Below are 24979 nucleotides of genomic sequence, written 5' to 3'. Positions count from 1 at the left end.
CAACCCCAAGACTGTGGTTGGCAGCTGGAATGGCTATAGTTTCATCAACTTGCAGAATTCCCATAGTGGTGGCCAGTGGTTAGGAAGCTAAAAATGAATAGAAGTGGGAAGAGAGAGCAAATAGTTTAAATGGTTTTTGTTAAGGTTAGGCTTTTTGTTTCTCTTTCTCTCTCTCTCTTTTTTTTTAATGGTCATGGCTCAAAGAATTGTGCTGGTTTGGAATGTTAGCTTTGGCAGTATTTTGAGAATCTAGACATGCAGTCAATTTGCAGGGAACTCAGGGGATTGGACTAAATAAGAATAAGCCCAAAGTTGAAGGAAACAGTCTAAACCTTGAGGATGGTCACCTCCATAATCATCAAGAAACTGACCTATCTTTTGGTTTCATCTTAGGAGCTTTTGTTTCTTCCTAAGTGAAGTGCTCTTGTCTAAAACTTGAGTTTACAGATGGAGTTACGTGGGTATACTTAGCTACTAAGGGAAAGAGAGAGAGCCTGCTGCTGCTGCTGCTGCTAAGTCACTTCAGTTGTGTCCGACTCTGTGCAACCCCATAGACAGCAGCCCACCAGGCTCCCCCGTCCCTGGGATTCTCCAGGCGAGAACACTGGAGTGGGTTGCCATTTCCTTCTCCAGTGCATGAAAGTGAAAAGTGAAAGTGAAGTTGCTCAGTCGTGTCCAACTCTTAGCGACCCCATGGACTGCAGCCTACCAGGCTCCTCCGTCCATGGGATTTCCCAGGCAAGAGTACTGGAGTGGGTTGCCATTGCCTTCTCTGGAGAGCAGGGTAGTTCTGTATAATCCATAGCAATAAAAGACTTTTAACCCCTTTCTCCACGAAAAAGGACCTCTATTAATTTAGAAAGTGTAAGCCCTATATGATATGTATGATATGAAAACTTACAGTAAAAATTTATACTATTCTTGCTTTTCTGTAAATGTCAATGCTAATATTTATGTTTTAAGGGAACACATTTATATTTTCTATATTTCAATTTTGGTAATATCTATTTATCAAACTGTGTATTATTCATTTTGATTTAAGAAATATTATTTTTCAACAGGATGCAATTTTTTCTCTGTAAGTTTGCTTCATGCAATATAATTTTGACATTGTGTTCTTAAATATCTCTTCATTTTATAGTTCTTATAATGAGAAATTGCTGTATTCCAAACATTCGTATTTGATACTAGTTTCTTAGTTATTTGGGGCTTCCCAGGTGGTTTCGCAGATAGCTCAGTTGGTAAAGAACCCACCTGCAATGCAGGAGACTCTGGTTCGATCACTGAGTTGAGAAGATCCCCTGGAGAAGGGAAAGGCTACCCAGTCCAGTATTCTGGCCTGGAGAATTCCATGGCCTGTATAGTCCCTGGGGTCGCAAAGAGTCAGACACGACTGAGCGACCTTCACTTTCACTTTCTGGTGGCTCTAGTGGTAAACAACCTGACTGCCAGTGCAGGAGACGTAAGAGATGCAGGGTTGATCCCTGGGTTGGGAAGGTCCCCTGGAGGAGGGCATGGCAACCCACTCCAGTATTATTGCCTGGAGAATCCCATGGACAGAGGAGTCTGGCAGGAAAGTTTCTTTTCTGGCTCTAAATAACATTAGTACCATTTACCAATTTTAAATAAACAAAATATTACCAAAATTAAATTATAAAGGTTGAAAATAAAAAGTCTATCCTTATTCTTTTATATATGAAATTAATTGCTTTGACTTTATGAATATCCTAGTAATTAGAAGAATCCTGAGATCTGGGGTCAGTAGGTCTAAATTTCAATCTGTCATTTACTAGTAGAGGCAAGTTAGTAAACTACTCTTATTCCCTGGTTTTCTCTATCTTTGAAATATTAATCCTGTATTATAAATTGTTAAAGAAATTAATAAATATAAATATATTTTAACAAGTGTTTTATCTTGAACATCAACCATCAAGACTCTTTAGGGATGATAATCACTGTGTTTTTAAGAGAGTGGTCTTAAGTAGGGGAGAGGAAGAGCAGCTATGGAGTGGGATTTTGTGGGTTAAGATACTTTAACAATATTGTTAATATTTTATTGGATGTTGGTTCTCATCACTTTGTATATTTGTCTTAAATATTTCTTATTTGTTACTCTCTCCTTATGAAAAACCTATAATTTTTCCATGAAATATCTTAACCAGTACAGTGTCTCGCCTTTTTCTATCAAAGGTCACTGGTTACCAGGATACTCTGAAATGTGTACTTCATAATTCTGAGACCTGCTAGTCAGAACATCATTTCCTTCTTGCCATTCTAGTTATTTCATGATGCACAAAGTATCATGTTTCTACTGTGTCTGTTAAGTAGATAGCAGAGGTCACAGACTGGGGATTGAATCTGGTTCTGAGAAGTACTGTTTGTTCCACACACTATTTGTTTTTTAGGTGACTTAAAGTCTCAGGAAAAATCAAGAAATTTTATGACCCTAGGCTTGCATTTCTGCGTAACGGCGAGTGGTTGCTAACTTCTAGCGGCTTTGTTTAGCTGGGCCATGGGCTCCACAGTTCTGCACACTCACTCTGTTCCCTCAGAGTGGTGGGAGATGTTGTGAAATTGTTGTCATCATTATAAATGTTTGTGTTAATTGCTTGACTTGTATACGCAGTTTCCTTTATAACTGTTACAGAGATCATATTCAGTAGATATCAGTTTTATAACTTCATAAAACACACTTACATATCTTTTTTTCTACCGACATATAAATTATCCTTTTTGTTTGTCAGCTCTTTCTTCTCTCATTTTCAATCAGTCCTTTCATGTTACCGATTAAATTTTTCTCAAATCTAGTTTTTCCTGTTCAACCTTACTACTCCTGCACTAGCCCAGCCCTCATCATCTCTCACCCGAATTTCTTTAATTGCTCCCTAACTGAACTCCTTGACTTCTGTTTTGTTCTTTTCAGCTCATCCTCAAACATATCCCTAGAATGATGTATCAGAATGCAGATCTCATCTTATCACCCCACTGTTTCAAATTCTCCACAGTGTCTCCACCTTATATGGCAGAAGTCAACAGATTTTTTGTTACAGATCTAAGTAGTAAATATTTTAGACTTTGCTGGCCAGAAGTTTCCTACAACAAACAATTGACTCTGCTGCCGTTGAGTTGAGCACCAAAGCAACTACAGACAACACATAAACAAATGAGCGTGTCTGTGTTTCAGTAAACTTGTTTACAAAATCAGGTTTAGGCCATAGTTGACTCCCTCTTCCATGACAGAAAAGGCTACCCCTGTCTTTCCTGACACACCTACCACTTTCCCATCATTTGTCTTATAGGTTATTCAGAAGCACCGTTCAAATTATTACACCTTTCTGAGCATAACATCTCCTTTCTATATCCAATTATGTAATTCTTTTCAGGCTGTTTTTCCACAAATTGCAAAGCATTCAAATATATCGTGTAAAATATTAATTCTCAAATGATGGTATCATATATAAACATGAAATTATTTAGTCAGTACTGACATGTTCAGAAGCTTAATATAAAGTCTTTTTTCAGTTTTTAACAGATCTTTCATAAAAATCATAAACGTGATACAATCCATGTTATAGTTTGCATACCATCAATATATAGTATCCGAAAATCTCAGAATAAGGTCACTAGTAGGAAAGTATTTTCAACATTATAATCTGTATTGAATCAAAATTCATTGAGAGAATAATTTTAGGAACATTAATGGGAACTGATAGCAGTAATTCACATGGTGTCTTCTCTTTATCACAATTACTCCTTTCAAATACTGTAAAGAAAGCAGGAAATATTTGGTTTTAGAATATGATATTTGCCTAAGGTATTGGATTTTAAGTTGCTATTTAAGTAGGTCATTTTACATGTTTCCATATGTAAAGAAATAACACAGCCTGAGAGTATGTTGTTAAATGTGTTGATTTTGCCTCATTTTTAAATTGCCTTTCTTTTGCCTGTTGCTGACTGGTACAAGTTGGGTAGTAGATAAAACCTATTCCATTTAAAAAAAAAAAAAAAAGAAAGAACTTCATTCTTCACACTTTTCATAATTAAAAGTGTGATTCAATTACTAGAGTGAGAAAGTAGATTCGTAGAGCTGCTGTGATGGAATTTTGTTAAGATGTGGGTTGATATTAATACTGATTATGGTAAAGTTTGCTAAATTTTCTGATACTCACATAATAATGCATTAATTTAAAACTCTGTTAAAACTGACTTGTATGTGTTTTTTATGCTTGATTTTTAGCCACCAGCTGAACAGGCCAAAGCAAGACTGCAGTTGGTTCTAGAAGCTGCTGGTAAGTGTAAATAATTAATTTTATTTAAGTGAAAAATGTGACATAAATCCTAGCACGCTTGCAGTTGGATCAAAGAGCAAGCTACCCGTTTTCATGTAGCCTTACACATTTATGGCATCTGGGTGTGGCCAGCTGTGCGCACACGCTCAGTCTCTTCAGTCGTGTCTGACTCTGCAGCCCTAGGACTGCAGTCCCCCAGGCTTCTCTGTCCTTGGGATGTTCCAGGCATGAATACTGGAGTGAGTGGCCATGTCCTCTTCAGGGGGTCTTCCCGACCCAGGGATCAAACCTGTGTCTCCTGTGTCTTCTCAATTGCAAGCAGATTCTTTTACCGCAGTGCCACCAGGGAAGTCCCATGTGTGGTCATATTTTACCTCAAATATATATTGCTACAGTGTTAAAATTTGCCAATGTTAAAAGCTCTTTCTTTACGTTTTTATTTATATTATGGGCTACAATTTTAGCTTTAATTTTGATGAAATCTAGTTTATTGATTTTTGTCTTTTATGGACTATTCTTTTAGTGGCATGTTTAAGAAAAACTTTTACATTTGAGAATGTGATCTATTTTGATTTAATTGTTGTTTAAAGTGTGAGATTTAGGTCAAAGTTTAATTCTTAAGGAAGTGAGATAAACGCCATTTAATAATCCTCCAGTTCAGTTCAGTTCAGTTCAGTCACTCAGATGTGTGCGACTCTTTGCAGTCCCATGGACTGCAGCACATCAGGTTTCCCTGTCCATCACCAGCTCCTGGGGAGTGCTCAAACTCAGTCCATCGAGTCGGTGATGCCATCCAATCCTCTCATCCTCTGTCGTCCCCTTCTCCTCTTGCCTTCAATATTTACCAGCATCAGGATCTTTTCCAATGAGTCAGTTCTTCGCATCAAGTGGCTAAAGTATTGCAGTTTTAGCTTCAGCACAAGTCCTTCCAATGAATATTCAGGACTGATTTTCTTTAGGATGGACTGGTTTGATCTGCTTGCAGTCCAAGGGACTCTCAAGAGTCTTCTCCAACACCACAGTTCAAAAGCATCAATTCTTTGGTACTCAGCTTTCTTTATCGTCCAACTCTCACATCCATACATGACTACTGGAAAAACCATAGCTTTGACTAGACAGACCTTTGTTGGCAAAGTAATGTCTATTCTTTTTATTATGCTGTCTAGGTTGGTCATAGCTTTTCTTTCAAGGAGTAAGCCTCTTTTAATTTCATGGCTGCAGTCACCATCTGCAGTGATTTTGGAGACCAAATGGTCAATACCAAAATCAGATTGATTATATTCTTTGCAGCCAAAGATGGAGAAAGTCTATACAGTCAGCAAAAACAAGACCAGGAGCTGACTGTGGCTCAGATCATGAATTCCTTATTGCAAAATTCAGACTTAAATTGAAGAAAGTAGGGAAAACCACTAGCCCATTCAGATATGACTTAAATCAAATCCCTTATGATTATACAGTGGAAGTGACTAACAGATTCAAGGGATTAAATCTGATAGACAGAGTCCCTGAGGAACTATGGACAGAGGTTTGTGACATTATACAGGAGGCAGTGATCAAGACCATCCCCCCAAAAAAGAAATGCAAAAAAGGCAAAATGTTTGTATGAGGAGGCCTTACAAATAGCTGAGAGAAGGGAAGCAAAAGGCAAAGGAGAAAAGGAAGGATATACCCATCAGAATGTAGAGTTCCAAAGAATAACAAGGAGAGATAAGAAAGCCTTCCTCAGTGACCAGTGCAAAGAAATAAAGGGAAAAGATAGAATAGGAAAGACTAGAGATCTCTTCAAGAAAATTAGAGATACCAAGGGAACATTTCATGCCAAGATAGGTACAATAAAGGATAGAAACGATATGAACCTAACAAAAGCAGAAGATACGAAGAAGAGGTGGGAAGAATACACCGAAGAACTGTACAAAAAAGATCTTCACGACCCAGATAACTACAGTGGTGTAATCACTCACCTAGAGCCAGATATCCTGGGAAACCAAGTCAAGTGAGCCTTAGGAAGCATCACTACGAACAAAGCTAGTGAAGGTGATGGAATTCCAGTTGAGCTACTTCAGATCCTAAAAGATGATGCTGTGAAAGTGCTGCCCTCAATATGCCAGCAAATTTGGAAAACTCAGCAGTGGCCACAGAACTAGAAGAGGTCAGTTTTCATTCCAATCCCAAGGAAAGGCAATGCCAAAGAATGTTCAAACTACCACACAGTTGCACTCATCTCACATGCTAGCCAAGTAATGCTCAAAATTCTCCAGGCGAGGCTTCAACAATATATGAACCGAGTACTTCCAGATATTCAAGCTGGATTTAGAAAAGGCAGAGGAACCAGAGATCAAATTGCCAACATCCACTGGATCATCAGAAAAGCAAGAGAGTTCCAGAAAAACATCTACTTCTGCTTTATTGACTACACCAAAGCCTTTGACTGTGCAGGTCACAATAAACTGTGGAAAATTCTTAAAGAGATGGGAATATCAGACCACTTTACCTGCCTCCTGAGAAATCTGTGTGCACATCAAGAAGCAACGCTAAGACCGGACATGGAACACAGACTAGTTCCAAATTGGGAAAGGAGTACGTCAAGGCTGTATACTGTCACCCTGCTTATTTAACTTATATGCAGAGTACATCATACAAAATGCCGGGCTGGATGAAGCACAAGCCAGAAGTATCAATAACCTCAGATATTCAGATGACACCCTTCTTATGACAGAAGGCAAAGAGGAACTAAAGAGCCTCTTGATGAAAGTGAAAGGGGAGCGTGAAAAAGCTGGCTTAAAACTCAGCATTCAAAAAACTAAAATCATGGTATCTGATCCTATGACTTCATGGCAAATGATGGGGAAATGATGGAAACAGTGACAGACTTTATTTTCTTGGGTTCTTAACTCCTCCACTTACATTGGACTAGCTTATTGGACTAGTCTGGATACCATCTAATCTTAAAATCTCGGTGTTTTAGTATCTCAGTTGCACAATAATTTGATTTTAGATTACTTTGATTTTACAATTCACAGATTCATGTAGACTCTAAATACTTTACCTTTTTAAAGATAAAAAGGTACCTTTTCCAAGTACTGATAGATTAATTTTTAGTCTTAATGTGCTCTTTAAAAAATGTTACATTTAAATAATAAGTTGCTAAGATCAAGAATGAAGTAAGGTTAGAATAACATAACTAAAGTAGTATATATTTCTTTTTTTCATATTTCTTAAAATTTTTTTACTTTTTATAGATCTATAGTTCATAGTCTCCAAATGTAAATGAGAATCCTGTTTTAACATCAAAAGTAATTTCAGAATACCAAATGATAGTAGTTATATTTTTATCATTCATTGAGAAAATACATATGTGCATATTAATTCAAAGATTTCTTTCATTAGCTCCTTGTATTCTCAGCCAGTGTCCACAGTCTAAGTAAAATTTCAAAACACTAATATAAATGATGTACTAACTTCATAAATCACTAATTGAAGTAATTTACCATATAAAAATGAATATTTTGACTGTGAGTTTCTATACCACTTCATATTACTTGCAAAATCACTTATTTTTATGTATTGATCTTACTCATTTTATCTTTTACTATATAGAAAACATGATATATTACAATTTTGCTTACTATTTTTTTTAAGTACAAAGTTTTTTAAACGTTGACACTCTAATGTATATACTATAGGATAGAGCTAGTTAATATGATTCTCTATAAACATATACTATATGTTTATTCTTTATTGGCATTTTGCTTTGAAGAAATATTTCCAGTTCTTAATTTGGATATGAAGAAACTCTCATTTTAAAGGAAAATATTTATGGTGTTTGGTCCAGAAAATACTTGTTTCTATTAACACAAGTATATAGAATTTTATTTGATAGTTTTAACACATTTTATTTATCTTTAATATGACTTTGAAGCATATTATAAAACAGATCTGACAATACAAACCTCAGTATATAACTTGCTTATATCGGTCCCTACTTTCATCTCTCATTTTTTAATTTAACATTCTAAATTCTATTAAGGATAAAAAGCGAGGTTCTATAATTTGACAAACATTCAAAATATTATGACAGTTTTCAAATTAAAAAACTTACATTGGCTCCTATAGACAAAGGACAGACCTTAGCTAGATATACCATTATTAATCATTTTCTTCTTATTGAACATTTATGTTGTCTCTGCTTTGCCTCTTATCCATACAGTGTGATGTATTTCCTATTACAAATTTTGTTTATCGTATTTTAGGTTATTTTCTTGGAACTGTTTGCTCTAGAAATGAGTATGAGGTTAGAGGCTATTATTAATAATATTTAGAATGGCTTTTTATACACTTTTGCTAAATTGTTTTACAAAAGGATTATTCTACTTTGCATACTGCTTAAGAAACCATTTTACCAGATTTTGGTATTTAATGCCAGGTCCATGACTGTGTTGCTTTAAACATGAGATAACATATTAATATACTTCTTTGAAAACATCCATTACTGTTATTAATGACAACTTGTGACCTTGGAGAAGGGAAGCAGATGGTTGGATGGGAGAGCACTAAGTTAATATAGAACTTAATGTCAAAGTTCTAAATAACTGTTTCAGTGATGAATAAGATGTTCGTTGAATTATTAAAAATCAATATATTAATAATGTAGGGGGGAATAAGAAGAAATTGAGCTCAGTCTAGTAAGACTTATGGAAAAGACTAGCCTAGTCCTAAGATTGAGATAGCTGGATAGCAAAGCCTGATAGCTCCCATTCTCTCTCATTGGAGTTTACTTGAATTCCCACGGAAAACACCCTCAACTTTGGGGCCTTAAAATTGGATATCAGAAAGAACTTGAGGCCATATGCTAGATTCTTGAGCCAAGATTTATTTCAGCCTTATAGTTAACGTAATCTGATAGATAGGGTTCATATGTAGAAATCTTGCTAAGTCTTTTACTCTAATTGTGGGTCTCAGAAGAAAGTTTAATGTGTAACCATTGCATTGTTATTGATTTATTAATGAACTGTAATAATAATCTTGGTTTGGAATTAAAATATATTTAGACCATTTGGCAATAATTATTAATGGTCTGATTTTGAAAGACGTGTATGAGTAGATAACGTTCAGACTTCCCAGGTGGTTCAGTTGTAAAGAATCCACCTGCCAATGCAGGAGACAGAGGAGACATGCCTGGGTCAGGAAGGGCCTGGAGGAGAAAATGACAGCCCTCTCCACTATTCTTGCCTGGGAAGTCCCGTGAACAGAGGAGCATGGTGGGCTACAGTCCATAGCATCACAGAGTGTGGACACTGAGCAACTGGGCACGAGATGAGCTTGAAAAGAACATTAATTAAAATATAATCACAGTAATCACAGGGCTGTCGTGTGTGTTGTACCAAACATAAATTTGAAGTCAGAGAGTTTATTGTAGTTGTTATGATCATATTTTGTATGTACTAAGCTGTTAACATTTTTATTCTTTGCAATGCTGAATCTTCAGATTTAGATAGACTCTTTTCTCATATTCATAGCTAAAATGCAATTGAAATTAAGTTTCATGTCTCTTGTTTAACTTTTAATTTGAAGGTGATGTGAAATTAAAGTTATATCTCAGGAGTTTTCTTTTTGTTTTGTTTTCTCAAATGCAATAGGTCTCAAAAGCTTGTAAAGCTATATAAATCGGTAAGATTGAATCTTTAAATTATAACTTCAGCTAATGATTTTTTCTGTGATACTGAGTAAATCCAATTAAAGATCCTCTTGGCCATGATTTCTTTCTTTCATTTTAAAAATTGTTTTACATTCTCTTGTTCATTAAGATTGATTCATTAAGATATCTTTCCCACTGCCAACTCCTTGGTCTAGACACCAATCTATCCAAAGGTTAATCATTACCTCCTAACTGGTCTCTTGCTTCAATTCTGTTGCTTCTTTAGAGAGAGGTGAATGATGGAAGGGTTCCAGGCCTGTTTCTACTACTCATGCATTCTGTGACCTTCAGTAGTTTAATGTTTATTTAGCCAAAACAGGGTTTTTATTTAATGCAGTATGGCAGTTGTACATATTTTCTAGTTCACTGTAGTTCTTACTTTTTAAAAATAATTTATTGAAAAGAATTTCACATCATATAAAATTAAGCATAATTTGTTTAAATTTTCCAATTCAATGGCATTAAATACATTCATAAAGCTATATAACCTCCTAGTTTAAAAACATTTCCTAGGTAAAACATCTCACTTAATAGACAGTTTTTCTCCACTCTTATTACCCCCAGCTCCTGGCAATTGCCAACCTACCCTCTATCTCTATGGATTTATCTATTCTGAATATTTCATATAAATGGAATCATACAGTATATGACCTTGTATGTGTAGCTTCTTTTATTTAGCTTAATGTTTTGGACTTCCCTGGTGGCTCAGAGGGTAAAGTGTCTGCCTGCAATATGGGAGGCCCGGGTTCGATCCCTAGGTCGGGAAGATCCCCTGGAGAAGGAAATAGCAACCCACTCCAGTATTCTTGCCTGGAAAATCCCATGGACAAAGGAGCCTGGTAGGCTACAATCCATGGGGTCACAAAGAGTCAGATATGACTGAGCAACTTCACTTTTACTTTCACTCTGGAGGTATAGCTATGTTGTAGCATATGTCAGTATTTTATTCCTTTCCGTGGCTGAATGATAAACAAATGGGATACCATTTGTTTATCCATTCATATATTGATGGACATTGGGGTTTTATTTTACCTTTTGGCTATTGTGAACAGTAAAGCATATGCCTGTACTTGTCCAAGTACCAGTTTGGAATTTTGAGTGATATACACCTAGGAGAGTGATTATGTAAGATCATTTGGTAATTCTTGGCCTAATGTTTGTAAATCCACCAAACTTCTCCATGGCCACTGAAAAGTTATATCCTCACCAGTAGTATAAAAGCCCCCCATTGTCTCAACTAGACCGTGTAGCATATTTAAGTTACGTGTTTGAAAATGTTTTAGGTTTGAAAATTTCTCTACACAATTATTTCCTAGTCTGTAAAGGGGGGAGATGATAAATACCATATAGAGTTGTTGTAAAGATAACTATTATAAGTGAAGTACCTAGCCCAGAGTCTGGTAAGTGGTTACCAGCAGAAAATTTTAACTTCTTTATCACTTCTTGTGAGTGCCATTGCTAGGTGATCCTTCTTCATCTACCGCTTGGTCGTGCTGCTCCTTTGCTCAGAATTATTCATTGGCTCTAGTTGCTTATTAGATCAATTTTACACTTCCTGTTTAAGGTCCCAAGGTTCTGTATGGTGGATTCACAGACTTTTCAAACCTTTTTTTATTAGAATTCATTTTTATACTTCCTCTCATTATTCTTCAAGTTACTCATGTTCTTTTCTACCTGGAAATTTTTGCTTGTGATTTTACCTCCTCTAGAAATCTCTTTCTTCTTTCTCTTTCCGTTTCTAAGCACTTCAGTATTCATCTCAAATAACATTTCCACATGACTTCCCAGACCATTTCAGCACTTAATCTTTCTGCTCTCCTTTGAATTCTTTTTCTCTTTATCTGTGCACACCATTCATATTGATATTTACTCACATACTGCTGATACTAATATTTGTTTCATGAGTATTGGACTTATTTTCCCAATGAAATAAAACATTTGAAGGTCAGGAACTATATCTAAAACTTCTGAATCTTTCCCAGGAGTTCTAATAATGCCTATAGTGAGTGGTACTATGCCAAATAGAATTTCAGCTATTAATCTTTGATGTATTAGTCATTGTGAAATAACGTTCTGAATAACTGCAGATTAAATCTTTGGATGCTTGTGTGCTCATTTAAACCATTGTTTGGTGAATTTTAAATAAATATATTAAGAAGTTCCCTGGTTTCAAAAGTAGAAGATATATGACAATAATCTAACTTTTTAATCTTAAACTCTAAGGTAGTACATGACAGAAGAGATAATGAAACATGATTATCCCACATAATCATGTGGAGGAAGAAGAAAGATAATGAGTTTACCTAAAGATTTTTCTCAGTCTCTTTTATTGTCACTGTTGTTTGACTTGTTAGCACCATTCCAAACATTATTTCATTTTTCACAAAAACACAGCATCATCTAATGCCAGGTATGCTCATAGGTCTGAAGGAGAATTTAGAGGAGAGACTTTTCCAAAACAGAAATATTTTCATCACTGAAAAAAATGACACCTTTCACAGCATTAGTTTTAAGATATAAATTTCTCTAAAAATCTCCTTAATATTTTACTTTTAATAGAATTATTGACATTGCAACCTTTAAAATTATATCTATAATTTTATAAGAGAAATGGAAATTAACGCATGTATGGTAAATTGCCTTTATCATAAAATTTCTGTGTAATATTTTATTTTTTGAATAATATCTTCAACCCTTTTATTGTGCTTTATAGTTTTCAAAGCACTTTTATAACTGTTTTATCATTTGACTCACATCACTGCGTGGAGAGCTAATTAACTCCGTTTTGCAAATATCCTGAAAGCTTAAATGACTTGTAGAAGATCACGTAGCTAATAGGTGAGTAAACCAGGACTGAAATCCCGTGATTTTTGACTCCTTAGCTATTTTTGCCCATAGATTAAATCCCTACGTTATGTTGAGCAGAAAGAAGGGTAATAGAAAAATTACCAAATACATTATCTTACTTTGTTAGACACAATGCTATAATTACCTCACACTAAAATATTTTCAGTCCTCAAGCAAGCCTTTGATTCTGAAATGAGTTGTTTTTTAATTGATAATGCAAAAAAATTGAAGTTTTAGTCACAATAAAAGTTCTTCTCCTTAATAGGGTGCTTATAGTAACTATAGGGCTTCCCAGGTGGTCCTAGTAGTAACGACCCACCTGCCAATGCAGGAGACGTAAGAGACATGGATTCGACCCCTCGGTCAGGAACATCCCCTGGAGGAGGGCACAGCAACCTTCTCTAGTGTCCTTAGGGAGAACCCCGTGGAGAGAGGAGCCTGGCAGACTACATACACTCCCTAGGGTTGCAAGAAGTTAGACATGACTGAAGCGCTTTCTCTTCATAACCATGTAATCTCGGAAGTTCCAATACTTCTCTGAAGTCCAGTCTAGATTTAAATATTTGTATTTTTGAGGATTACAAACAAGATTGCCATGATAATGTTGCCCTGTTTCTGCCAAGCATAAAAAGTCAGTCTGCCACCCTGATTTAAAGGTAACAGAGGTTTTGCTCCGTAGGATTCTGACCACTGATCTCTGGCTCCAGGAAATAGATGGATTTATAGTGAGAAAGGTCTCACATGTAGCAAACCTGAAAATCAGAGCAAGTGATTTAAAGGTTAACTGCTGTGTTGTGTAAGTAGTTTCCAGACTGTTCTCCCCTTGTAGGCTTCTGCTTGGTGGTCTGGATTCATATCCAGCTTCATTCACCAGCTTGCTTTGTGAGCTTGAGCAAGTCACTTCCCCTTTGCTCTTCTTTAGTTTTCTCGTCTATGAAATGGAGATATTAATGATACATAACTAATGGGGTTGTTATGGACTTTGAGTATGTTAACATTTGTAAAACACTCAGGACAGTGCCTGTATGTAGTCATCATTCAGTAAATGTTAGCAATTACATGAAAGGCAGTATAGAATGATGGTCACGTTCTCAAGTCAAATGACCTGTGTACTATTCCCAGATCCATTATTTACTGATAAAGCCATGGGAAAATTGTTAAAGTTTGCTGAATCTCAGTTTTTTCATTTAAGAAATGGGAATAAGAATATGTACCTTTAGAGTTTTATGAAATTAAAGAAATTAATATAATAAAGTGTTTAGAACAGTTAACATATTACTGAACATTCTATAAACATTAACCAGAAGGAGTGGGAGTAGTTTTTTATGGCATCACCAGAATGGCATTATGAGGTAATTAAAGAAGTGATATTGAGCCAAGCATTCTCCTTGTACCAGCATACATATACAGTTAGAAGAAGTTATCAAGAATTAAGAATTCATGTACATTTTAAAAGAAACAAATGTATAAAACCTTAAATAGTATTATTGGCTTGGGCATTGATTAAAATCTTTTTTTCATCAAATTAGTTTCTGCAAAATCACATTTCTTGAGAAATTCTACATAAAATTTAATAGCTTTAATGCCAAATCAAGTTGATAATGTTAACTTCCTGTTTCCAATAATGAGCATGATTTTGAATTTGTGTTAATTCAATATGATACTAGTTGGAGAAGGAAATGGCAATCCACTCCAGTACTCTTGCCTGGAAAATCCCGTGGACAGAGGAGCATGGTAGACTCCTACAGTCCATGGGGTCGCAAAGAGTCAGACATGGTTGATCAACGTCACTCACTCACTTGTGTAGTAAGAAGTAACATTGCTTTCTGTTTTCTGTTGTTTTGATGGTTTATTTTTATTTTGCCCTTTGTACTCTTTTTGAATTTTTATATTTGCTTTAAAGTTAATATCACTTTAAGTAGGTAGTAATAATGAATGATATCATTAAGGAATTAAGGATATCAATAAGGAATGATATCAATAAGGAATATTAAAGGGAAGAATAATGGAAATTTAAAGCATAACTATCAATAAAATATCTTAAAAAAAAAACAAAATGATACTAGTGCTTCCTAAAAGAATTATTAAGTAAATTGCTTTTAAAAAATATATTTTTTGCTTTAGCATCAATTACACTTTTATATTTGTGTATTTATCCCTAGTAATATTTAATAAGAAGAAAGCTATCAGTTAGAGTCTAACAATATCACAGCAACTTGCCATGTTTGAGCAGATGTTAAGCAGACAGTAGTTGAATGTTAATTTTGAGAGAGTGGTATGTTTAAGCCTAGCTGAAGTATGTTGCATGTGGGCTTTCTAGACTCGAGTACAATGCTGGGTCTCTGAGGAGAATTTTAAAGCTAAAACTCTTTCTTTTGGGTTCTCTATATGGACTCTCTCAAGTCAGTATAAAGCAGATCATCCCTAGGCTAAAGCCCTTCAGCTTTTGTTATTGGGCTCTGTAGACCTGTAATTAGGCCTCCTGGCAGGCCTTGCAGGCCAGTTAATGGTCATATGGAGTTTCTGTGAGGCAGGCTGGCTTTGTGTAAATCCTGGGTAGGAATATGTTTATGGGTCACTTCCTACCAGGACCGTGCTTTGTCCTTATGCCCTGCGGGCTGACAGGGAGCAGATTCCCTTGACCATGGACTGTTCAGTTTGCAACTCAAAATCTACTCCACTAATCCCCAGTGTAAACAGAGGATTTAGAAGGGCTTCTGTCACTTACAGTTGCCAATTCACTTGGGTGTCTGTGAATTTATTTTTCCCCAGACTTCATTATTGAAAAACTGACAAATGTATAACATTTGGATGTTTGCTTGTATATCAAGTATGCAGTTTCTTTTTCAATGGTTTAGAATCCTGGTAAATAATCTACCTAACACAGAATTATCTGTGAGTTTTTTTTTTTAATTAAGCACCCTTTAATATTTAATTTAAGTCATTAAAGATTTGAAATGTTAACCAACCTTTTCCTATAAGGGAAATTATAGGTTTGTTTTTATAAGAGTAAATAACATTATATAAAAAAAATTCCCAAAAAGTCATTAATAGATTTCAGATAAGTCAAAGAAATAATTAATTTAAAACTTCTATACTATACATTTTAGGTTAAGTAAAAGTTCCATTTTAGTTCCACTTAAATTCTATTTGTATCTGAGAGCTTTGAAAAGAGGAATATCAGATCAGTATATAAAATGCTCAATAAAGATGTATTTCATGAAGTATTTAAAGAAGAATGCCATTTATTGAGCATCTACTATGTGGAAAGCATGTTTATTCATTTTCATGTATATAAATATTTTTAATAATTGATCCATGTTTCCTGGCCTAGCAAAATATTTGGATTTTAAGAAAATCATGATTGAGATTTCTTTTATTTTCCATTTTATTTAATCTTTTACTTCATTGTTTGTTTTTTCTTTTTCTTGAATTAAGATTTGGTTCTAAAATATGTAATTTCTGAGTGTGATTTTCAAAGAACTTTCGCCTGTCTTCCTATAAGCAAATTTTCTTTTCAGGGAAATCAAATGATGGATACTTTCCCAGGTCTCAACTAGTAAATCAGTGCTCAGTATTTTGCATTTTGTGATGTAAAAATGGTTCATGACAGATGTGGCTGAAAAGACCACATACGTAGACTGTATGATTTTAGTCTGGTGGAACTAATAGGATCACTCATTACATTTTAGACCCTGGGGTTTCTTTTTTCTCTCATTAAAAAAAAAAAAAAAAAACCTGTTTAAATAAAAGAGTGGTCCCTTTTGTGTGTGTGTACAGCATCTTCCCCTAAATTTATGAAGAGCTGATGATAACAAACCCTCTTCCAAAAAAGCTTTTAATATTTATTTAATGTTAACTTATTTTTAGTTGTTCTATCATCCCATAAAAATTAAGATTTTGTTCAATTTTTATAAAGAGTTTCTTTTAATTTTATATAGCAAAACTAGAAAATACATTCCTTAGAGAATCTAACATCTGTGAATTAAATAGTCATATATTAGAAATACATTTTGCAAATATTATAAATAAATTTTAAAAATATGGAAATAATGACAATGAAAAGGCATTACAAGGTAGAAATTCTTGGTGTTTACTTACAACTAGGAGAATCATAGCACAAAATATATTTATTGAAGTAGAAATGTATTTGTGATCTATTTTGGAATTCAAAAAATGGAGATTCCTGAACAGTATGAATGCTCTGATCTTGTTTTAATTTTGACCAAAAGTTCATGATTATATCAAAAAATACTTTGTTGATTTACATCAAAATGCTTATAGTGATTATTGTTTCTAGTGGTGAGATTAAGGTGTTTTTTTTTTAAATTGGCTTGTCTTTATTTTATAATTGTAGCTGTGAAGAAAACCTAAAGAGATGTAGAAAAGGTTTAATTTAAACACCATAAAATTCACCCCCACTGTTTAGTATCAAATTTGATAACTTGTGCCAAATGTGTAGCGTTGTGTGACTACCATCAAAGTTTTTAATAAAGGACGTTCATATTACTCCAAAAAATTCCTTTTCGCCCTTGTAGTCAATTCTCTCTTCTCTTCTCAGACTTTAGCAACCACTAGTCTTCTTTATGTCACTATGATTTTGTTGTTTTCAAAATGCCATATAAATGGAATCATACAGTATGTGGACTTTTTGTCACTAGTATTTCACTTGGCATGATGCTTTTTAGATTTGTACATATTTTTGTAAGCATCAGTTCTTTTTATTGCTGAGTAGTATTCCATTGTATGTCTGTATCAGTTTGCTTTTTCATTTAGTTCTTGGTGGACAGGGAGCTTGTTTGCAGTTTGTTTTTGTGAGTATATAAGTCTGTGTGAACACATAGTTTCATTTCTCTTGAGTAAATACTTAGAGTGGAATTCCTTGATTGACAATAAATATAGGTCTAACTTTAATCCCAAACTGTTTTCCAAAGTGAGTGTACAGTTCTTTGATTCCACAGCAGAGTGTGAAAGTCCCATTTGTTCCCCATCCTTAACATCACTTGATGGTGGTGTTTTTTGTTTTTTCTGTTTAATTTCAGCTATTTAATTAAATTTGTTGTGTTTCCTTGACTTTAGTGTGCTTTCCTATGGTGAATAATGAGATTGGGCATCTTTTGTGAAATCATTTGTCATTTGTGTACTTTTGTAAAGTATCTGCTTTTATCTCTTGCCCATTTTTAAAAGGAATTGCTTGTATTATTGGCTTGTAGACTTATTTATATGTTCTGAATACGAATCAGATATGGAGTTTGTCAGTATTTTTCTCATTGTCTATATCTTGACTGTTTTCTTTTGTAAATTAATTAATTAGTTAATTTAATTAAATCCTGCATGGCATGTGGGATCTTAGTTCCCCAGCCAGGGATTGAACCCAGTCCCTTGTCAGTGAGAGCATGGAGTCCTAACAACTGGACTGCCAGGGAATTCCTTTGGCTGTTTTCTAAAAATGTGTTGTTGTTGTTTTTTAATTAATTATTTACATACAGTGTAATACACCCTGTTAAGGGACAGTTCTTTGATTTTTGACAAATGGAAACAACTGTGTAACAACACCTAGAATCAAGATGTAAAATGATTCTATCATCTCTTATAATATCCCCACTTCCCTTTGTTATGAACTCTTCCTTACCACTAATGTGTTGAAGTTCAGTTTATCTGTTTTGTTCTTTTATGTAGTGTGCTTTTAATGTCATATCTAAGAAATTTTTGCCTACCAAAGAACACAAAGATTTATTTGCTTTTATTAATATGTTTTGTTCTAGAATTTTCATAGTTCAGATTTTACATTTACATCTATAATCCATTTTAAATTAATTTTTGTATAAAGTGTGGGTTGAGTTTCTTTTCTTTGCATATAGATATCTAATGGTCTCAGTATCATTTGCTATTAAGATAGTTTCCCTCAACTGAATTATCTTCGTGCCTTTTTAAAATATGACTTGACCACATATAACTAGGTCTGTTTTGGGTTTGGGCTAGGGTTAGGTTTTATTCTATTCCATTGATCTGTATGTCCATCCATTTTTTGACAATACCGCATTTCCATGATTATTGTAACTCTTTGTTAACTCTTGAAATGTGGACTTTACAAATCAGTTTGGAGAGAATGGACATATTAACAGTATTGAATCTTCCACCCATGAACATTTTACAGCTCTCTGCCTCCAGTTCTTCTTTGAGTTCTTTCACTAGTTTTGTAGTTTTTGGCATATAGATCTTGCATGTATTTTGTTAGACTTATTCCTAAGTGTTTTATGTTTTGGGGTGCCATCGCGAACGTTAGACTTTTTGTTTCAGTTTCAATTTCCAGTTGTTCATTGATAGTATATAAAGTACAATTCCATTTTGAATAATAAATTTATGTCCTATAGTTTTGTTAAACTCAGTGGATTTTCTTATATGTGATTCTTTGAAATTTTCTACATGGGTAATCATATCATCTATGACGAAGGCAAGCTTTTTATTTTTCTTCCAAATCTGAGTGCCTTTCTTTCTCATGCTTGCTTTACTACTTTAGCTGGGGCCCCCAGCCGCAGTTTTGCACAGAAGTGGTGAGACGGGCTGTCCTTCGCCTGCCCCTGCTCTCAGGCGGAGGGTGTTTGGTCTTCTACCATCAAGCAGGGTGTAACCTGTAGAGCAGACGCCCTTTCTGGACTGAAGGGTTGTTCTTCTGTTCCTACTTTGCTTTGAGTTTTTATCAGGAGTGAATGTTTAATGTTGTCAAATACCTTTTTGACATTTATTGAGATGATCGTATGTATTTTCTTTCTTAGTAGTGATAATTTGAATTCCATTGGTTGATTTCAAATGTTAAACCAATCTTATTTAGTTTCCTGGGATAAATACCTCTTGGACATGGTGGTGTTGTTGCTGTTGTTGTTCGGTCACAGAGTTGTGTCTGACTCTTCGCGACCCTGTGAACTGACTGTGGCACGCCAGGTTCCCTGTCCTTCATATCTCCCAGAGTTTGCTCAAAGTCATATCCATTGAGTCCGTGATGCCATCCAACCATCTCATCCTCTGTCTCCCTCTTCTCCTTTGTGCTTCAGTCTTTCCCAGCATCAGGGTCTTTTCCAGTGAGTTGGCTCTTTGCATCAGGTGGCCAAAGTATTGGAGCTTCAGCTTCAGCATCAGTCCTTCCAGTGAATATTCAGGGTTGATTTCCTTTAGGATTGACTAGTTTGCTCTCCTTGCAGTCCAAGGGCCTCTCAAGAGTCTTCTCCAACACCACAGTTTGAAAGCATCAGTTCTTGGGTGCTCAGCCTTCTTTGTGGTCCAACTCTCACATCGTGTGTGACTACTGGAAAAACCATGGCTTTGACTATATGGACCCTTGTCAGCAAAGTGATTCTGTTTATATACTGTTGTTACTAGATTTTTTGGAAATTTTGTTTTATATATATTAACAGCAATTATAAATACTTTATTAGAATTATTTACACACATGATTCCCTCTATTAAGTGATAAGCCCCTCTAGGTAAGGGCTAACAACTTTGTATTTCCCAGTAGTTAGCAAAATACCCTGTTATTAGAAGCCTTTGTTTATTAATAGATGGTTGGATAAATGAATGATGTCACTGGTAGCATTTGTAAATGTGCATTTATATACCATTGAAGTTAAATCTTAAGCTAGGAGTTAAAAATAAGTTTAGATTCTTTTTCTTCCTAAAAATGGTGAATATGTGGTTAAATAATAATTTCTCCAACATTTTTCAATAGTACTTTTCTCATTGTTCACCATTATTCTGGGAAGATATTGCTAACACTTTATGACTACCATGTTCCTTTAAGAAAACACTGAAGCAGCATAATTATATGCACATTGATAATACTGTTGTATTCCTTGTGAATATAGGGGGAATAGGTTGGTTATCCCAGCACTCAAGTGGCTTGGGTGTTTTACTCTTTGGCTGTGAATGAGTGGAGATACATATTATCCGTATACCTCATTTCAATTGCTCTTATTTATATGTGATGTAATTCACAAAATATCCTAAACCAGGGAAGTTGACTTTTCGTATGGAGCTATCATTTAACTTAGAATTTGTAGATGGGTAGACTTACACATGTAGAGAGGTAGAGTGTGACAAAAAGAAAAATGGAAGGAGAGGAGAGAAAATCTAGGATGTCCCTCTGTGTTTGCTCCCCTACTCCCCATCCCTCAATCAGAAAGGAAAGCTCATCTCCAGATATCTGGACCTATAGTTTTAAACCAAGTATACCAAATTTTCCCCTATAGCAAATCCTGATATAGAAAGGACTAATCAGACTTTTGGGGGAAATCTGTACCATGCAGAATCTCCAGGCTAGTGTTGGGGGGAAAGAAAGCTTTCCTCTCCCCTTCTAGGTTCTCCTGTCTGCTTAACTTGGTATGAGACAGATTTATTATCAATACACATGTTCTCTCATGTACATACATGAACACATGGCTGGTGCACTGGGATGACCCTGAGGGATGGGATGGGGAGGGAGGTGGGAGTGGGGTTCAAGATGGGGAACATGTGTACACCCATGGCTGATTCATGTCCGTGTTTGGCAAAAACCATGACAACATTGTAAAGTAATTAGCCTCCAATTAAAATAAATAAATTAACAAACAAACAAACAAATGAGAACACACGAGAAGGTCATAAACCCCCACATATACAAAAAGTTCATAAGCAGGAAGGTAAGAGACACTTGTGCCATCCTGAGCTAAGGAACAGGCTAGGGACTTGAGGCTTCCAAGGACAATGGGGTCCTTCACAAGACAGTATGAAAAGGAAATAATTCAAATGTTTTGAAATGTTTGCCCTGCCATATAGATGGCTTCACTTTTAGATAGAATTATCTCCCATAGCAACTCTCTTCTGGGTAAAATCCTCTTTTAATATCTTCTAGGTATTGAAGAGAAAGGCAGTAATTTCCCTTGAACCTGCAGGGTCTTGATTGCCTTTAGCTCAAACCACACACACACACACACACACACACACACACACACACACACACACACACACACACTCTCTCTCTCTCTCTCTCTCTCTCTCTCTCTCTCTCTCTCTCTCTCTCTCTCTCTCTCTCTCTCTCTCTCTCTCTCTCTCTCTTAGTTGCTCAGTCATGTCTAACTCTTTGCAACCCAATGGAATGTAACCTTCCAGGCTTCTCTGTCCATGGTATTCTCCAGGCAAGAGTACTGAAGTGGGTTGTCATGCCCTCCTCCAGGGAATCTTCCTGACCCAGGGATTAAACTCACGCCTCCTGTGGCTCCTGCATTGCAGGCAGATTCTTTACTGCTAAGCCATCAGGGAAACCAGTAATGTATATATGTCAATCCTAATCTCCCAATTCATTCCTCCTCCCCATTCCCTGGTAGCCATAAATTTGTTTCCTATATCCGTGACTCTACTTCTGTTTCATAAATAAGTCCATTTGTACCCCTTGTTTTTAGAACCCACATGTAAGGGATATCATATGGCATTTCTCTTTCTGTGTCTAACTTATTTCACTCAGTATGACAATATCTAGGTCCATCCATGTTGCCACAAGTGGCATGATCCTGTTCTTTTTTATTGCTGAGTAATATTCCATTGTATATATGTACCACATCTTCTTTATCCATTCCTTAGTTGACAGACAGTTAGGTTGCTTCTGTGTCATGACTATTATAAATAGTGTTAAATAAACATTAGGGTACACATATCTTTTTGAATTATGTTTTTTTTTTCAAGTATATGTCCAGAAATGAGATTGTTGGATCATATGGTATTTCTCATGGCCCACAGCCTGGTCTAACTCAATGAAACTATGAGCCATGCCATGTAGGGCCACCCAAGACAGACAGGTTATGGTGGAGAGTTCTGACAAAATGAGGTCCTCTGGAGAAGGGAATGGCAAACCACTTCTGTATTCTTGCCTTGAGAACCCCATGAACAGTATGAAACGGCAAAAAGATAGGACACTGAAAGATGAACTCCACAGGTCAGTAGGTGTTCAATATGCTACTGGAGATCAGTGGAGAAATAACTCCAGAAAGAATGAAGAGACAGAGCCAAAGCGAAAACAACACCCAGTTGTGTGTGTGACTGGTGATAGAAGCAAGGTCTGATGCTGTAAAGAGCAATATTGCATAGGAACCTGGAATGTTAAGTTCATGAATCAAGGCAAATTGGAAGTGGTCAAACAGGAGATGGCAAGAGTGAATGTTGACATTTTAGGAATCAGCAAACTAAAATGGACTGGAATGGGAGAATTTAACTCAGATGATCGTTATACCTACTACTGTGAGCAAGAATCCCTTAGAAGAAATGGAGTAGCCATTACAGTCAACAAAACAGTCCGAAACGCAGTACTTGGAGACAATCTCAAAAAAGACAGAATATCTCTGTTCGTTTCCAAGGCAAACCATTCAGTATCACAGTAATTGAACTCTGTGCCCTGACCAGTAACTCTGAAGAAGCTGAAGTTGAATGGTTCTGTGAAGACCTACAAGATGTTCTAGAATTAACACCCAAAAAAGATGTCCTTTTCACTATAGGGGACTGGAATGCAAAAGTAGGAAGTCAAGAAACACCTGGAGTAACAGGCAAATTTAGCCTTCGAATACGGAATGAAGCAGGGCAAAGGCTAATAGAGTTCTGCCAAGAGAATGCACTGGTCATAGCAAACACCTTCTTCCAATAACACAAGAGATGACTCTACACATGGATATCACTGGATGGTCAACAGTGAAATCAGGCTGATTATATTTTTTGCAGCCAAAGATGGAGAAACTCTATACAGTCAGCAAAAACAAGACCAGGAGCTGACTGTAGCTCAGATCATGAACTCCTTATTGCCAAATTCAGACTTAAATTGAGTAAAGAAGGGAAAACCACTAGGCCATTCAGGTATGACCTAAATCAAATCCCTAACGATTATACAGTGGAAGTGAGAAATAGATTTAAGGGACTAGATCTGATAGACAGAGTGCCTGTTGCACTATGGATGGAGGTTCATGACATTGTACAGGAGACAGGTTCAAGACCATCCCCAAGAAAAAGAAGTGCAAAAAAGCAAAATGGTTGCCTGAGGAGGCCTTACAAATAGCTGTGAAAAGAAGAGAAGCAAAAGGCAAAGGAGAAAAGGAAAGATATACCCAATTGAATGAAGAGTGCCAACAAATAACAAGGAGAGATAAAAAAGCCTTCCTCAGTGATCAGTGCAAAGAAATAGAGGAAAACAATAGAATGGGAAAGACTGGAGGTCTCTTCAAGAAAATTAGAGATACCAAGGGAACATTTCATGAAAAGATGGACTCAGAAAGGACAGAAAATAGTATGTACCTAACAGAAACAGAAGATATTGAGAAGAGGTGGCAAGAATACGTGGAAGAACTATATGAACAAGATCTTCATGACCCAGATAATCAAGATGATGTGATCACTCACCTAGAGCCAGACATCCTGGAAAGCCAAGTCAAGTGAGCCTTAGGAAGCATCACTACGAACAAAGCCAGTGGAGGTGATGGAATTCCAGTTGAGCTATTTCAAATCCTAAAAGATGATGCTGTGAAAGTGCTGCCCTCAATATGCCAGCAAATTTGGAAAACTCAGCAGTGGCCACAGGATGGGAAAGATCAGCTTTCATTCCAATCCCAAGGAAAGGCAATGCCAAAGAATGCTAAAATGCCATCAATTGCACTCATCTCACATGCTAGTAAAGTAATGCTCAAAAGTCTCCAAGCCAGGCTTCAACAATATATGAACTGTGAACTTCCAGTTGTTCAAGCTGGATTTAGAAAAGGCAGAGGAACCAGAGATCAAATTGCCAAATTCCACTGGATCATCAAAAAAGCAAGAGAGTTCCAGAAAAACATCTATTTCTGCTTTATTGACTATGCCAAAGCCTTTGACTGTGTGCTGCTGCTGCTGCTAAGTCGATTCAGTCATGTCCCACTCTGTGACACCCCATAGATGGCTGCCCACCAAGCTCCCCTGTCCCTGGGATTCTCCAGGCAAGAATACTGGAGTGGGTTGCCCGTTCCTACTCCAGTGCATGAAAGTGAAAAGTGAAAGTGAAGTTGCTCAGTCATGTCCGACTCCTAGTGACCCCATGGACTGCAGCCTACCAGGCTCCTCCATCCATGGGATGTTTCAGGTAAGAGTACTGAAGTGGGTTGTTTGACTG

At 36.1% G+C, this 24979-nt stretch overlaps 1 protein-coding gene across 2 annotated transcripts in view; it reads left to right on the top strand.

The window, feature by feature from the left end:
- RSRC1 (arginine and serine rich coiled-coil 1) overlaps positions 1-24979 on the top strand; it is a 398933-nt gene that overhangs the window by 213706 nt on the left and 160248 nt on the right. For both annotated transcript variants that reach the window (XM_065943091.1, XM_065943089.1), the window contains exon 6: positions 4238-4289. In XM_065943091.1, coding sequence (XP_065799163.1) covers positions 4238-4289 — 52 coding nt within the window. The remainder of the gene's footprint in view (positions 1-4237; positions 4290-24979) is intronic.

This window comes from Muntiacus reevesi, chromosome 8 (genome assembly GCF_963930625.1).
Source record: "Muntiacus reevesi chromosome 8, mMunRee1.1, whole genome shotgun sequence".
In the NCBI taxonomy this organism is placed as follows: domain Eukaryota; kingdom Metazoa; phylum Chordata; class Mammalia; order Artiodactyla; family Cervidae; genus Muntiacus; species Muntiacus reevesi.
This window is presented reverse-complemented; position numbering and strand designations above follow the sequence as displayed.